Source organism: Hemiscyllium ocellatum, chromosome 18 (assembly GCF_020745735.1).
Source record: "Hemiscyllium ocellatum isolate sHemOce1 chromosome 18, sHemOce1.pat.X.cur, whole genome shotgun sequence".
Classification (NCBI taxonomy): domain Eukaryota; kingdom Metazoa; phylum Chordata; class Chondrichthyes; order Orectolobiformes; family Hemiscylliidae; genus Hemiscyllium; species Hemiscyllium ocellatum.
In genome coordinates, this window is record NC_083418.1 from 31,260,026 (window position 1) to 31,274,712 (window position 14,687).

The following is a 14,687-nucleotide window of genomic DNA, read 5'->3' on the forward strand; positions in this document are numbered from 1 at the left end:
TCTCACAATATTACAGGATGACTGACTGATAATCTGACTCAATGGCAAGTCTCGAAGACATAGATGTGTATTTAGAGCCCTGCATTCTTCCCACTCAGCTATAGATAACACCAAAAGCCAAAACTTAAACAAATAAGATGGCCCTGCTGAGACAAGGTCAGTACTGTGTCATGATTATAGAATGAAATCAAATTAAATTCCAACAATTCTTAAATGTAAATTCTTATACCTTCAATTTTTGTTGACAAAAACCTAAGCTCTCAGTGTGTGGCCTGATAGGGACTGATAGTAGAGTCTCATTTGGACAAATACTTCACTTGTATGGATTTTTTTCTGCTGAATTTGGATTCAGAGTCATTTTGTTTGTGTCTGCACATCAGATACCTAACTAAAAAAATAAACATGCTGTTCCTAACATTAGTCCATTAGTTACATTAAGTACAGGAAGAGATAAAAACAGTAACAAATATCAAATGTGATGGTCATGACCATATCAAAATTGGTATAATAAATAAATACTATGCTTACCAACAAAGAATGTGATGTATGTGATAGCCAAACTCATTGTTATCTCTGTCAAACCATCATTAAAAATATAGGATAGGCAAAACATGGTGATTTTGGCCATTGCGTATCCAAATATTGGACTGACGAGCACCTTCAGTATCAATCTTATAGCAAGCTCAGTAGCTAAACAAAACAAAGAGAAATGTACAAAAAGTGTTGCATGAAATAGAAAACAAGGACTTCCTGAAAAATTGAAATTTAAAACATTTCAAAAGTATTGATTTGAAAAGCTTTAAATGATTGTGCCCAATCATGACATATATAGCCACTTCATTACAATAGCCATTTTTCACAGAATCCCTACAGTGTGGAAGCAGGCTGTTTGGCCCATTAAATGCACACTGACCCTCTGAAAAGCAGCCCACCCAATCCCTGTAATGCTGCCAAATGACCAACCAGTAGTTTTTTGTTTTGTTTTTCTCCCTCTAATGACATTACATTTGCGAATTAATTTGAACAAAAATTTCCAAAGAAAGACAAAGCAAGAAACTACTGATTGTTAATTTGTCATTGGGATTATGTTAGAAATGAAAATCAAAGGCATGATAGCAAGGTATTTAGGAAAATTCAAGGCAACACTATTGCAGATCTTAACTCTTTACCACCCTGAAGGTGGACAAAGTGCTATTTTCATTCTAACAGGACGTTCCAAATCTAGTAAAGATCCAGCCCACAGCTTCGACAATTTGTTCAATACAATTTCTCCAGTGATTGTAATTTTCTTAACTTCCCTTCCATTTCTCGATTTACATCAATGTACTGGTATCTTATATCTTTTACAGAGAATACATTTCCAAAATATCTATTCCGTTCATTATAATCTTCTGATTTTCCATTATTAATTCTGCAGATTGACATTAAAAAGGACTAACATTAATTTTGTTGACCCCTCCTTTTTAAACATGTGAAGAAACTCTTACTATCTTTTTATATTTCTAGCTACTTTCTCTGAAGCTCTAGCTCGTTCATCACAATAATCATTCATTCGGCCTTTGCTGTTCTTATTTAAGATTCTAAACAACCTCCTGGCCTCCCACCCATCTTTGAGCAATTATATGATTCTTCTTGAAGCTTGATACTATCTTTAAGCATTTTTTAGGGTAAACCCAGATGGTGAGTCTGCCCTTTAGAAAGAATCCATGTGATGTATTCTGAAATATTAGTTCAAAATTTGTGCCACTACATTACTATTGACCTGTCCTTTAACCGACGTTTTGGGCAAAAGCCCTTCATCAGGAATAAAGGCAGAGACCCTGAAGGGAGGAGAGATAAGCTAGAGGCGGGTGGGGGTGGGGAGAAAGTAGCATACATGAGTGGAGGAGGGAATGAAGGTGATAGGTCAGGGAGGAGGGTGGAGTGAATAGGTGGAAAAGAAGATGGGGACAGTGCTGAGCTGGAAGTTTGGAACTAGGGTGAGGTATGGGAAGGGGAAATGAGGAAACTGTTGAAGTCCATATTGATGCCCTGGGGCTGAAGTGTTCCGAGGCGGAAGATGAGGCGTTCTTCCTCCAGGCGTCTGGTGGTGAGGGAGCGGCGGTGAAGGAGGCCTAGGATCTCCATGTCCTTGGCAGAATGGGAGGGGGAGTTGAAATGTTGGGCCACAGGGCAGTGTGGTTCATTGGTGCGGGTGTCCTGGAGATGTTCCCTAAAGCGCTCTGCTAGGAGGCATCCAGTCTCCCCAATGTAGAGGAGACCGCATCGGGAGCAACGGATACAATAAATGATATTGGTGGATGTGCAGGTAAAACTTTGATGGATTTGGAAGGCTCCTTTAGATCTTGGATAGAGGTGAGGGAGGAGGTGTGGGTGCAGGTTTTGCAATTCCTGCGGTGGCAGGGCAAAGTACCAGGATGGGAGGGTGGGTTGTGGAGGTGGAGCGACGGCATTCACTTCAGCTAACTCTGCTTTCATGTCATAATTCCATTCACTCAAGTTTAAAAAACTAGTCTTGGACCCACTCCTCTCTGAGTGTAAAATATAATAATAACATTATCTCTGCTATCTAAGGGTATTTCACCATAAAATTAATTAGTCAATCCTATTTCAGTGCACATACTGTTCTCCATTTGCTAATCATGAAGTCAATATCAAAAACATTCCATGGTCATCTTTTCTAGGTTACCTTTGCCCATCTGACTTCTCTATTCTAGATTTAGATTTTAAAAACCCATGATGATTGCCATACTTTACGGTCTAGCTTTCATTATGTCTTCTTTTAATACGAGGGACCTATCCACCACTCCTACAAGTGGTAGATATTTCCCTCATGTCACTGTACCTGAATTCACCATACCTGTATCTTTCCAAATTTGATCCCCTGCCCCCTCTATTTAATTTAAAGCCCTTTCTACTTGCCTCGTTGTGTGGATCACTTGAACACTAGTCCCAGCATGGTTCAGGTATAACCCATGTGGACAATACAGATACACTTTTCCCAGTACTGTTGTCAATATCCCATCAACAAGAACCCACTTCTCCCACAATGGTCTTGAAATCACGTATTCGCTTTTCTCCTTTTATTTTGGTAATATTTTGGTGGCTCAGGTAATAATGCAGAGGTTATCAGCTTTGAGTTTTTTTTTAATTTGATGTTTAGCTCCCCTTACTGGACATGCAGAATCTGTGATCTCATCCAGCCTATGTAACTACTTCCTCCACGAAACGTGACTGGCTCCTGTGCCTCACAACAAGTTCTTCTCTAGCCTTGATCATGCGTCCCAAGCATCGGCAACAGGTAGGCAATACATCATTCTTGACTCTCACTCTTTGCTGGCAAGAACAGTGTCAATCCATCACATTATATTGTCCCCGAGTACCATTTTTTTCGCCCAACTTGAATGGCTTCCTGCAGCAGGGTAAAACAATCACTTAGCTCATCTGCCCTGCATCCTTCATCTCATCCAAACAAGCCTGATAACCTTTGCATAGGCTGAGGTTCCTCCACCTCCTGGGTCCCCACCCTGCCTCAGTCACAGGTTCCTAAGTCTGACCACTGACCAAACTGGAAAGTCCCCATGACAACTTCCAAGAATACAGTGTCTAGGTAACTTTCACTCACCTCAATGCATTGCAGCATCTGCGGTTTAACTTCCAGCTCAAACTCTGAGATGAAGTTCTCATGCCACAGAACAATTACCTTTGTTCTACATCGCACTGGTATCCAGAAGGGTCTCTCAACCTGCAGTTGCAAACATCACCTGCCCTGTCTTTCTTAATTCATTTTCAACAATAAACCCTACTATTCCCAATAAGATTTATTGCCATTCATAAACTTTACTGACATTGATGAAACCTCAAAATTAAGAGATAAAGCTAAATGAACGAAATATACACTACTTACCTATTATCCAGGGAGGTCACCTTTTATTTTATCTGAATGGTGCACCACTGCCTCTCTGTGCCAAGTTATGCAGCTTTTAACTCTTGGTCTCCTAAAGACTGACAGTTAGAAAATGAAGGAGCACCTCCCTCCTAAACTCCCTTTTTGCTAAGCTCACAGGTTTACACTCTGTTCCAGCTATATTCCAGCTTTCCTTATTTATATTATTGAGACTACTGAGCTCTCTGGCAGTTATAGAACTAAATTAAACCAGTGACTTCCTCAACTACATTTTATCTGTTGTCCAGCAAAGAGCTGGTTTGGCCCTGTGCAAGCCTGGGAAAAAAAGTTAAAGCTTAATTAGTTAAATTTAAGTTCAATGTTGATTCCAAGCAATACTAAATGTTATTAGAAGTGATTGACCCTGATGATTCACTCTTCTAATCACCAAATGCTCAGGTTTACGCTCTGCCCCAGTTACACACTAGTCTCCCTTATTTATACAAGTAGCAGGAGAATCAAGGTTTCGGGCAGGTGCCCTTCATCAGGAATGACGTTTCTGCCCGAAACATCGATTCTGCTGCTCCTCGGAAGCTACATGACCTGCTGTGCTTTTCCAGCACCACACACTCTCGACTCTGACACACACTCCAACATCTGCAGTCATACAGTCATAGAGATGTACAGTATGGAAACGGACCCTTCGGTCCAACTCGTCCATGCCGACCAGATATTTCAACCCGATCGAGTCCCACCTGCCAGCACCCGACCCATATCTTTCCAAGCCCTTCCTATTTATATTCCCATCCAGATGCCTTTTAAATGTTGCAATTGTACTAGCTTCCACCACTTCCTCTGGCAGCTCATTCCATTCACATAGCACACTCTTTCTTGAGTGACAAAGTTGCCCCTTAGGTCTCTTTTATATCTTTCCCCTCTCACTCTAAACTTATACCCTCTAGTTCTAGACTCCAACACCACAGAGAAAAGACTTTGTCTATTTATCCTATCCATGCCCCTCATGATTTTATAAACCTCTAAAAGGTCACCCCTCAGACTCCAGGGAAAACAGCCCTAGCCAATTCAATCTCTCCCTATAGCTAAAATCCTCCAACTCTGCAACATTCTTGTAAATCCTTTCTGAACCCTTTCAAGTTTCACAACATCTTTCCGATAGGAAGGAGACCAGAATTGCACGCAATATTCCAACAGTAGCCCAAACAATGTCCTGTACAATCGCAATATGACCTCCCAACTCCTGTACTCAATACTCTGACCAATAAGGGAAAGCATACCAAACGCCTTCTTCACTATCCTATCTACCTGCGATTCCACTTTCAAGGAGTTATGAACCTGCAGTCCCAGGTCTCTACGTTCAGCAACACTCCCTAGGACCTTAATATTAAGCATATAAGTCCTGCTCAGATTTGCTTTCCCATAATGCAGGACTTCACATTTATCTAAATTAAACTCCACCTGCCACTTCTCAGCCCATTGGCCCATCTGATCAAGATCCCGTTGTAATTCTTCGCTGTACACGACACCTCCAATTTTGGTGCCATCTGCAAACTTACTAACTAACTATACCACTTATACTTACAATCAAATCCACTGGTCACAGTTCTCCAATCTGAAAAACAACCCTCCACCACCACCCTCTGTCTTCTACCTTTAAGCCAGTTCTGTATCCAAAAGGCGAGTTCTCCCTGCATTCCATGAGATCTAACTTTGCTCACCAGTCTCCCAAGGGGAACCTTGTCAAATGACTTACTGAAGTACATATAGATCACATCTACCGTTCTGCCCTCATCAATCCTCTTGTTGCTTCTTCAAAACATGATTTCCCATGCATAAAGCCATGTTGACTATCCCTAATCAGTCCCTGCCTTTCCAAATACATGTACATTCTGTCCCTTAGAATTCCCTCCAACAACTTGCCCACCACCGACGTCATGCTCACTGGTCTATAGTTCTCTGCCTTGTCCTTACCACTCTTCATCAAACAGCAGAATCACATCAGTCAACCTCCAGTCTTCAGGCACCTCACCTGTGACTATCGATGATACAAATACCTCAGTCAGAGGCCCAGCAATCACTTCCCTAGCTTCCCACAGTGTTCTAGGGTACACCAGATCAGGTCCTGGGGATTTATCCACTGTTATGCGTTTCAAGACATCCAGCACTTCCTTCTCTGTAATCTGGACATTTTTCAAGATGTCACCATCTATTTCCCCACATTCTATATCTTCCATGTCCTTTTCCACAGTAAATACTGATGCAAAATATTCGTTTAGTATCTCCCCCATCTCTTGCGGCTCGACACAAAGGCCACCTTTTTGATCTTTGAGGGGCCTTATTCTCTCCCTAGTTACCCTTTTGTCCTTAATATATTTGTAAAAACCCTTTGGATTCTCCTTAACTCTATTTGCCAAAGCTGTCTCACGTCCCTTTTTTGCCCTCCTGATTTCTCTCTTAAGTATACTCCTCCTGCCTTTATACTTCTCTAAGGATTCACTCAATTTATCCTGTCAATACCTAACATATGCTTCCTTCTTTTTGTTAACCAAACCCTCAATTGCTTTTGTCATCCAGCATTCCCTATCTATCTACTAGCCTTGCCCTTCACCCTAACAGGAATATACTTTGTCTGGACTCTCGCTACCTTATTTCTGAAGACACACACACACACACACACACACACACACTTAAATCCTCCCGAGCAGCTCTAGCAAATCTCCCTACCTGTATATTAGTCCCCTTCCAGTTTAGGTGCAATCCATCCTTCTTGTACAGGTCACTTCTATCCAATACTGCTTCCAAAGATCCAAAAATGTGAATCCTTCTCCCATACACCAGCTCCTCAGCCATGCATTCATCTGCTCTATCCTCCTATTCCTGCCCTCACTAGCTCTTAGCACCGGGAGTAATCCACATATTACAACTCTCAAGGACCTCCTTTTTAAATTCCTGCCTAACTCTCTGTAATCTCCCTTTCAGAATCTCAACCTTTTCCCTTCCTATGTCATTGGTTCCAATGTGAACAATGACCTCCTGCTGATCCCTCTCCCCCATGAGATCATTCTGCACCCTCTGAGACAACCTTGATCTTGGCACCAGGGAAGCAACACACCACTCTGATGTTTCACTGATGGCCACAGAAACGCCGGTCTGTACCTCAGACTAGACAGTCCTCTAACACAATCAACCGTTTGGAACTCGATGTACCTCTCATTACAGCAGAGCCAATCTCAATAACAAAAGCTTGACTGTTCATGCTACATTCCCCTGAGAATCCATCATCCCCTACATTTTCCAAAACAGCATACTTGTTTGAAATGGGGATCACCACAGAAGACTCCTGCACTACCTGCTTACCTTTCCTGGAATTAACCCATCTATGTGACTGTATCTAAAGACTTCCCCCCCCCCTTCCTATAACTGCCATCCATCACATCTCCTTGCTCTTGTAAATTAGTCATTGCCTCTAACTGCCTCTCCAACCGATCTATTCGATCTGATCGGATTCGCAACCAACGTCATTTATTGCATATATAATCCTTAATAACCGTAAACTGCCCCTAAACTCCCAGATGCAACAAGAAGAGCATATCACTCTACTAAAGGCCATTTTTGCTTCTTTCAATCTAGCACTGTCTTATTCCTCTACAAAACACTGCTCCAGGTTAAATTTATACTTATGGCTTATATTTTAAGTGTAATCAAGAGACATAGCTCAATAAAACAGCTAATCAAGAATGAACCCACTCTGTTCACTAGCGCAGGCTTATTTTAAGGAAACGCTTAAAATCCACTTAACTGCTTCTGCTGTGACCTCTCCCAGACAGGTTCCTCCAAGATCAGATGTGAATTTCACTGTGTTTTTAATTTTCCCAGATGCACTCCGATATCCAGTGATAAATTAATTTAATAGCAGCAACCGCTAACTCTGCCAGTTAGCAATGTGGATTTCTTTCTCTCTCTCTCTCTCTCTCCTGCACTGACCTCACCATGTGCTTCCTTTGTCTGTTCTTCTTCTCCCTTTTAAAAGTGCCGTTGTTTTGACTTTTTTTCTCTCCAAAGTTCCAAAACAATGCAAAGCAAATAAAACAGTGCTCCTAGAATTCGAGGAAATTACCTCCAACACCTAAAATATCTCAAAAAAGGAGCAGCAGTTACAGCCAGAAATTTTTTCCAGTCCTCCATCTTGGATTACCAGAATCCCCCTCATTTTCCCCCTTATTAATACTACTGAGATTTGGCTGAGTGTGCTCTCTAGCAGAAACAGAACTGAACTAGAACAGTTAATTAATTTACCAATCTCATCTGATTACCAGCAGCAAGTTCAAGCTAACCTCAAGAGTGTATTACCAAGGTACCATCAACACATTTCCTGTCCCACCAGAGGCCCCATTGCTACACAACCAAGGACATCCACCCTTCAAACCCAGTCTACATTTTGGTATATCAGACCATAAGGCTGTGCTCCTTCTCATGCAAAAACTGAAGCGTGAGAATCCAGTACAGAAGTCAGACAGTGCTGGTCTGAGGTAACAGATGACCTCCTATGTGACTGCTTGGAGTCAGTGGGCAGGTCCGCATTCAAGATCTCACTGGCCAACCTAAATGATTATGCCACCACCAGCACAACCTTCATCAGTAGGTGTGTAGGAGACTGTGTGACAAAGAAATTATTCTGAGTGTTCCCTAGCCGGAGGCCATGGATGGAGCGGGAGATCCACTCCCTACTGAAGTCCAGGTCTAAGGCATTCAAGTCGAGTGACCCTAATCTATGTGGAAAATCTAGGAACGATCTTCACAAAGCCAGAGACACCAAGACATAATGCCAGACCAAGCTAGGTGTCCCAAACTAATCCCAAACAAATGTCAACTTGTTGCAAAGTTTACACAATATTACTTGCTACAAAGCCAAGTTGAGTAAAATCATAGACAATTACATCAACTTCAGGAAGCAGAGTGGAGGACATGCCCCTGTCTGAAACAATGGTGCTGAGATGGAGGTGGTCAATAAGTAAGTATCACTAATGTTCTATCCTAGTCCATCCCCATCGACACTATAGGTAAGAAAGCACACCAATGTATCTATTTCCTCAGAAGGCTAAGGAATTTTGGCATGTCCACAATGACTCTTAACAATCTTTATGGATGCACCATAGAAAGCATCCAATATGGGTCCATCAAAGCTTGATATGGCAATTGCTCTGCCCAAAGCCGCAAGAAATTACAGAAATTTGTGAACACAGCACAGTCCATCATGAAAACCTGTCTCCTTTCCATTGACTCCATCTATACTTTCCTGCTGCCTTAGGAAAGCAACCAACATAATCAAGACCCCTCCCACTCTGGTTATACTCTCTTCCACCCTCTACCATCAGGCAGAAGATATAAAAGTTTGAAAACACATACCAACAAATTTAAGAAAAACTTCTTGCCCACCGTTATCAGACTTATGAATGCAACTCTCATATTAGAGTTGATATTTCTCTGCATCTGTAGCTGTAACAGTATATTCTGCATTCTGTTCTGTTATCCTGTGTACTTATGTAAGGTATGATTTGTCTGGATAGCATGCAAAACAATACTTCTCACTGTAACTCTGTACATAGGATAATAAGGAATCCAATAAGAAATCAAATCAAAAGTTTAGTTCTGCTCAAGCCTAGAAGAATGTTAAGATTTGGATCAGTAAGTTGGCATAGAGGGATATGGACCAAACACAGGCGAATGGGACTAGTTTCATTGCAAAAACTGGGCAGCATGGGCAAATTAGGCCAAAGGGCCTACTTCCATGCGGTTGACCTCTATGCCTATAAGTTAAATGCCAACTGGAACACTACCTGTACTCCTATCTGATCTGGTATGCACAGTCAAAGAATTCAATTAGAAGGTCTGCCATGTCTGGATTACTTGTATTGCTGAAAAGGAGGCTGATTCTTCTTCCAACAACATATGTATGCTGGACAGTATTATTTGGAATGGTCTTTGACTGCTTATAGGTCATTCTGCAAAAGCTACTGAATGTCAAGACTATGGAGATATTTTGGTTAAAAATCACACAACACCAGGTTATAGTCCAACAGGTTCAATTGGAAGCACACTAGCTTTCGGAGCAATGCTCCTTCATCAGCCAGTGTGCTTCCAATTAAACCTATTGGACTATAACCTGGTGTTGTGCGATTTTTAACTTTGTACACCCCAGTCCAAAATCGGCATCTCCAAATAGAGATATTTTGGAGTAGCATAATTGTAACACTATTCCAAAATCTTGTTATATCCCTCCTGAATGGACTCTGGGAGCAGTACAGCTTGATTACTAAAATAGGAGAAATGAAAAACAGAGCTGCTGTCACTGTTTTTTACACAACTACATGAGACCAAGCCAATTCTTTCCTGCTACTTCTACAATTTGATTCTACAGATCTAACTGTCTTTCATGTCAAAACAAAATTACATTTACTACTTTTTTGTTGAAATACATTCAGTGTTAAAGGCATCTTTGAGGGGGAGGTCCTTCACTTGTTAATTGGGTTTCTTGAGTTTAATTTGTAATCTCACTTCTTTTTTTAAATGCCAGAATGCTACAGTCTCCAGGACAATTAGAGAGGAAGACATTTTTCAATCAACCTATTCAGACATGTTTTGACACACCTTTGGAGCACATGGACTTAGCCTGGATGAGGGCACTACCACAGGGCCAAAACAGTCCTTACAGTTAGGAGATATATGCTGGCCTGACAGTGACATATACACAGCACGAACAAATTTTTAAAAATCAGATATACTGACTTCAACTGAGATTGCCAAATATTATTAGATTCTACATGTAAAATTTCCATCAAGTGCTAAAGATCTTTCATATCATCCAATTTATATCTTCCATGATCATATAACTTTCAAAGTATGAAAACAGATTTTATACAAGGCGTCAAAAGTAGAACGCATCAACTTAACCGCAATGAGTTTTAAACATTATTTCTTACACTTAATTTTGTTTGATTTCGATATTAGAAGACAGCCAATGAACATCAACTATAAATTAAATACAAGAGACTTTTTAAAAAATGAACAAAAGTACTGGATGTAGGTTTGCTCACGAGCTGGAAGGTTTGCTTTCAGACATTTCGTCACCATATTAGGTAACATCAGTGAGCCTCTAGACGAAGCACTGGTGACACGGCCCTCTCTAATTAAGTGTTTGGGTTTCCTTGGGTTGGTGATGTCATTTCCTGTGATTATGTCATTTGCCATGATGTCATTTCCTGTTCTTTTTCTCAGGGATGGTAATGAGATCCAAGTCAATGTGTTTGTTGATACAGTTCTGGTGAGAATGCCATGCTTTGAGAAATTTTCATGTTTGTCTCTATTTGGCTTGTCCTAGGATAGATGTGTTGTCCCAGTCGAAGTGGAATCCTTCCTCATCTGTATATAAGGACACTAGTGAGAGTTGGTCACTTTTTTTGTGGCGAGTTGATGTTCATTTATCCTGGTGGCTAGTTTTCTGCCTGTTTGTTCAATGTCCATTGTCCAATGAAAGCAGGCCATGCCACCAGTGCTTCATCTGGAGGCTCACTGATGATGTTACTAGTATGGTGACAAAACATCTGAAAACGAACCTTCCAGCTCAGTGAGCAAAACTATATCCAGAACCTCAACCAGAGCTACAAAGCTTTTCAAACCCACTGAACAAAAGTATAGACACCATGGACTCAAACAGCTTCTATTGTAACAAGTTTAAAAAAGGAATTTTAAATGAAAGGAAACATGTTAGCTTAACACCACTATTTGAATTTGGAATAATTTGGGGATATTAAATATCGAAAGGAAATTAGCAAGTTACTGCTGAAAACCAAAAATGATACCCAAGTGCACTGAAGTGTAAAGAATGGATATGCAGAAGGCATTAGTGCCTCTCATCAAATATTGGTTTCCTGTTTTAAAAATACTGTAAGAATATTTTATTGAAAAATAAAAGTTCTTGAAGACAAATGAATGAGTTGGAATAGTAATAATGAAAGGTCTCAGTTAGAAGATGAGATAGAAACGCTGAATATGTTTTGGTTTGACTATTTGGAACACTTCATCAAAGTGGAACTTGATTGAATATTTCAATTAGGTTTTTATATAGATAATAGTGAAAGCTAACAGCAGATTAAATGAATTAATTGGATTAAAACAATTGAAAATTTGCGAACTAGATTGCAAGTATAAGGAATTCACACAAGTTTAAGAAAAAGTTAATTTAAGTTAATTTAATTTGATAGCTCAAACATTTATACCAAACACCAATAATCAATTATTAGCAATAATTTTGTAAAAGCATGTTACTATATGAGTTTGAGATAATCTGTAGGTGGGCAATATCATCACAGATAGATAGTGACCTCCAGAAAGAAGAAATAGCAGTTTGGAAGCAAACTGAACTGTTGGGTATAGATTATCATATTCAAAATGACACCACACTCAATGAGCTCACTGACAGTATATATGCCTTTGGGGTGCTGCATGATCATATGACAAGATGGTGTTGAAAAGGGTATATCACCTCAGGATGGGGTATAAACTGTATAAGAAGGTAGTAAGAATTTAGTGGAAATTAGTAAACTACCATTGGAGGAGACATTGATAAAGGTTAAAGCATATCAGAAGGGAGGAGACTTCAACCAATTTAGTAGTCGATGGAAAGGTTAGTCAGCTAACAAAGCAGGTGCAACTAGTGACAGCAGCAGCAATTGAGATATATTAGAGTCCTTGCTGATTTTTTCATTTTATTCTTTTATCAATTTTAGTTTGGAGCTATGAACTGTGAATTGTGCGCTAAAGATGAATTTTGGACTGCGAGTAACAACTTGTGTTGAAAGGAAATGAGACCCAACAAGTTTGTTTATTTAAGAGACCAGGCCTGGAAGTTGATTTCAGTTAGTCTCTGAATAAAAGAGGGTTTGGAAAAGGTTAATGAGAATGTTGTCTGGTATGGGGGATTTTAGCTATGAAGAAAGGCTGGAAAGACTGGGTTTGTTTTCACAGGAATGTAGGAGGTTGAGGGGTGATCTGACAAACGTTTATAAGATTGTGAATGGCATGGAGAGAGTGAGAAGTATGAGGCTTTCTCTCCAAGATGGAGGGGTTAATTACTAAAGGACACAGGCGCAAGGTAGGCGGGGAAAGGGGGGTATAAACAGCTAAGCGAAGCAAGTTTTCCACACAAAGATGGTAAGAACCTGGAACACATTGCCAAAGGTGGTGGTGGAAGCAGGTACAATTGTAGGATGCAAGGAACACCTGGACAAATACATGAAAGGGAAGGGAAGGAGGATACAGATCCTGCAAGTGAAGACAGTTTTAGTATGGAAACATGATGTTTAAGCTGATTGCAGAAACTGCCTATTAACAGGGTCAGTAGCTGGAAACTTGGTTCCAGCAAGTCTGGAAAAGACTTTATGGTTAAGTAGATGGCAATAATGAATGGTAACTAGGACCTGAGGGAGTGATCAGTATTTTATTGGGTTTTTGACTGTGTTTTCAGTCCCTGAAAAGATCCCTGCTAGCCTCTCATGAACAGTTCTTAGAAGTTCAGAGAATAGTAAATGTAAGCTTTTATCTGAATGAACTGTAAAGGTAGCCTCGATTGGAAACTTCAGAAAATTAACCAAGAAACCACTATCTATGCTGGTGGAACAATGCATTGTGAAAACCACTTAAGTACCCTGGCCAGTTTTATTATTTTCTTTTATTTATCCCTTAACAATATTTGTTTGTATGGCCATCTTGTATGTGAATACAGCTGAAAACGACGGTTTTTGAATTTAAAGCATGGGCCAATTAAAACTTTTACTCTGCTAAAGCTACTAATTTGTTGACAAATTGCTAAGTCTTTTGTTTAAGATATAAATCAGTGTCTAGAATTGATTATTGCCAGTGTCTGGGACTGCTTATTCAAAAGCCTGGTTAGGAATCACTGGGGTAAATTTTGAGGGTCTTTGAAGATTTTAATTTTACTGTGTTGTAAAGGCTGATGTGGTTCGGTTTCTTGTCTCCTTGCCATGACAGCTGGAGGCGAACGTGGTACATTTACACAGGAATGGTTATAATTGCAGCAAAGCATTGTCAGCAATGGGTGATATATGCCCAACATAACCTGAGAAGTCAAAGTTCATACGTCGCTCTAGCACTAAGGATCCATGGGGCAGATACAAGTAGAATCCCTCCAGTGAGGCAGGAAAAAACCTATTCTTCAGTCGTTATTGACCAACTTATGAGGTGGGTAGAAGCTTATCCCAAACAAGACTGTCCGGCTCCAAATGTTGGTTTAGTAACAGTAGAAGAGTATTTGATCAAAAACACATTTTATAGGACAAGTGATTCAGGAAGTTTGTAATATTTCATATTCTTCTAACATCCACAGAATTCAGACGTAATGATACAAAAGAATAGGACATTAAACAGCCCACTAGCTAAAGCAATCCAGCAAACAGGGAGGGGATGTCGTACAGATCTACTGCATAATCATCCAAAGGAATTTAGAAAACACCCTTTAGAACAAGTAGATCAACTCCATATTAACTAATGCCAGAAAGGGTGATGAGACTGCAAGGATACATAGTGACGAGTAGCAAATAAGTAAGACCTGTGAGAGAAAGTTAAATATTTTGAAAAATATGCTATCCAAACAGCTTCATGAATTAGAGTCATAGAGTCACAAAGATGTACAGCATGGAAACAGAGCCTTCAGTCCTACTCGTCCATGCCGACCAGATATCCCAACCCAATCTTGTCCCACCTGCCA

General features: G+C 40.3%; 1 protein-coding gene across 1 annotated transcript in view; it reads right to left on the reverse strand.

Annotated features, from left to right (window-relative positions):
• The window catches only part of LOC132824173 (sodium/hydrogen exchanger 10-like), a 393,707-nt gene that overhangs the window by 336,623 nt on the left and 42,397 nt on the right, over positions 1 to 14,687 (reverse strand). The window contains exon 4 of the mRNA XM_060838455.1: positions 529 to 690. Within this exon, the coding sequence (XP_060694438.1) occupies positions 529 to 690 (162 nt within the window). The remainder of the gene's footprint in view (positions 1 to 528; positions 691 to 14,687) is intronic.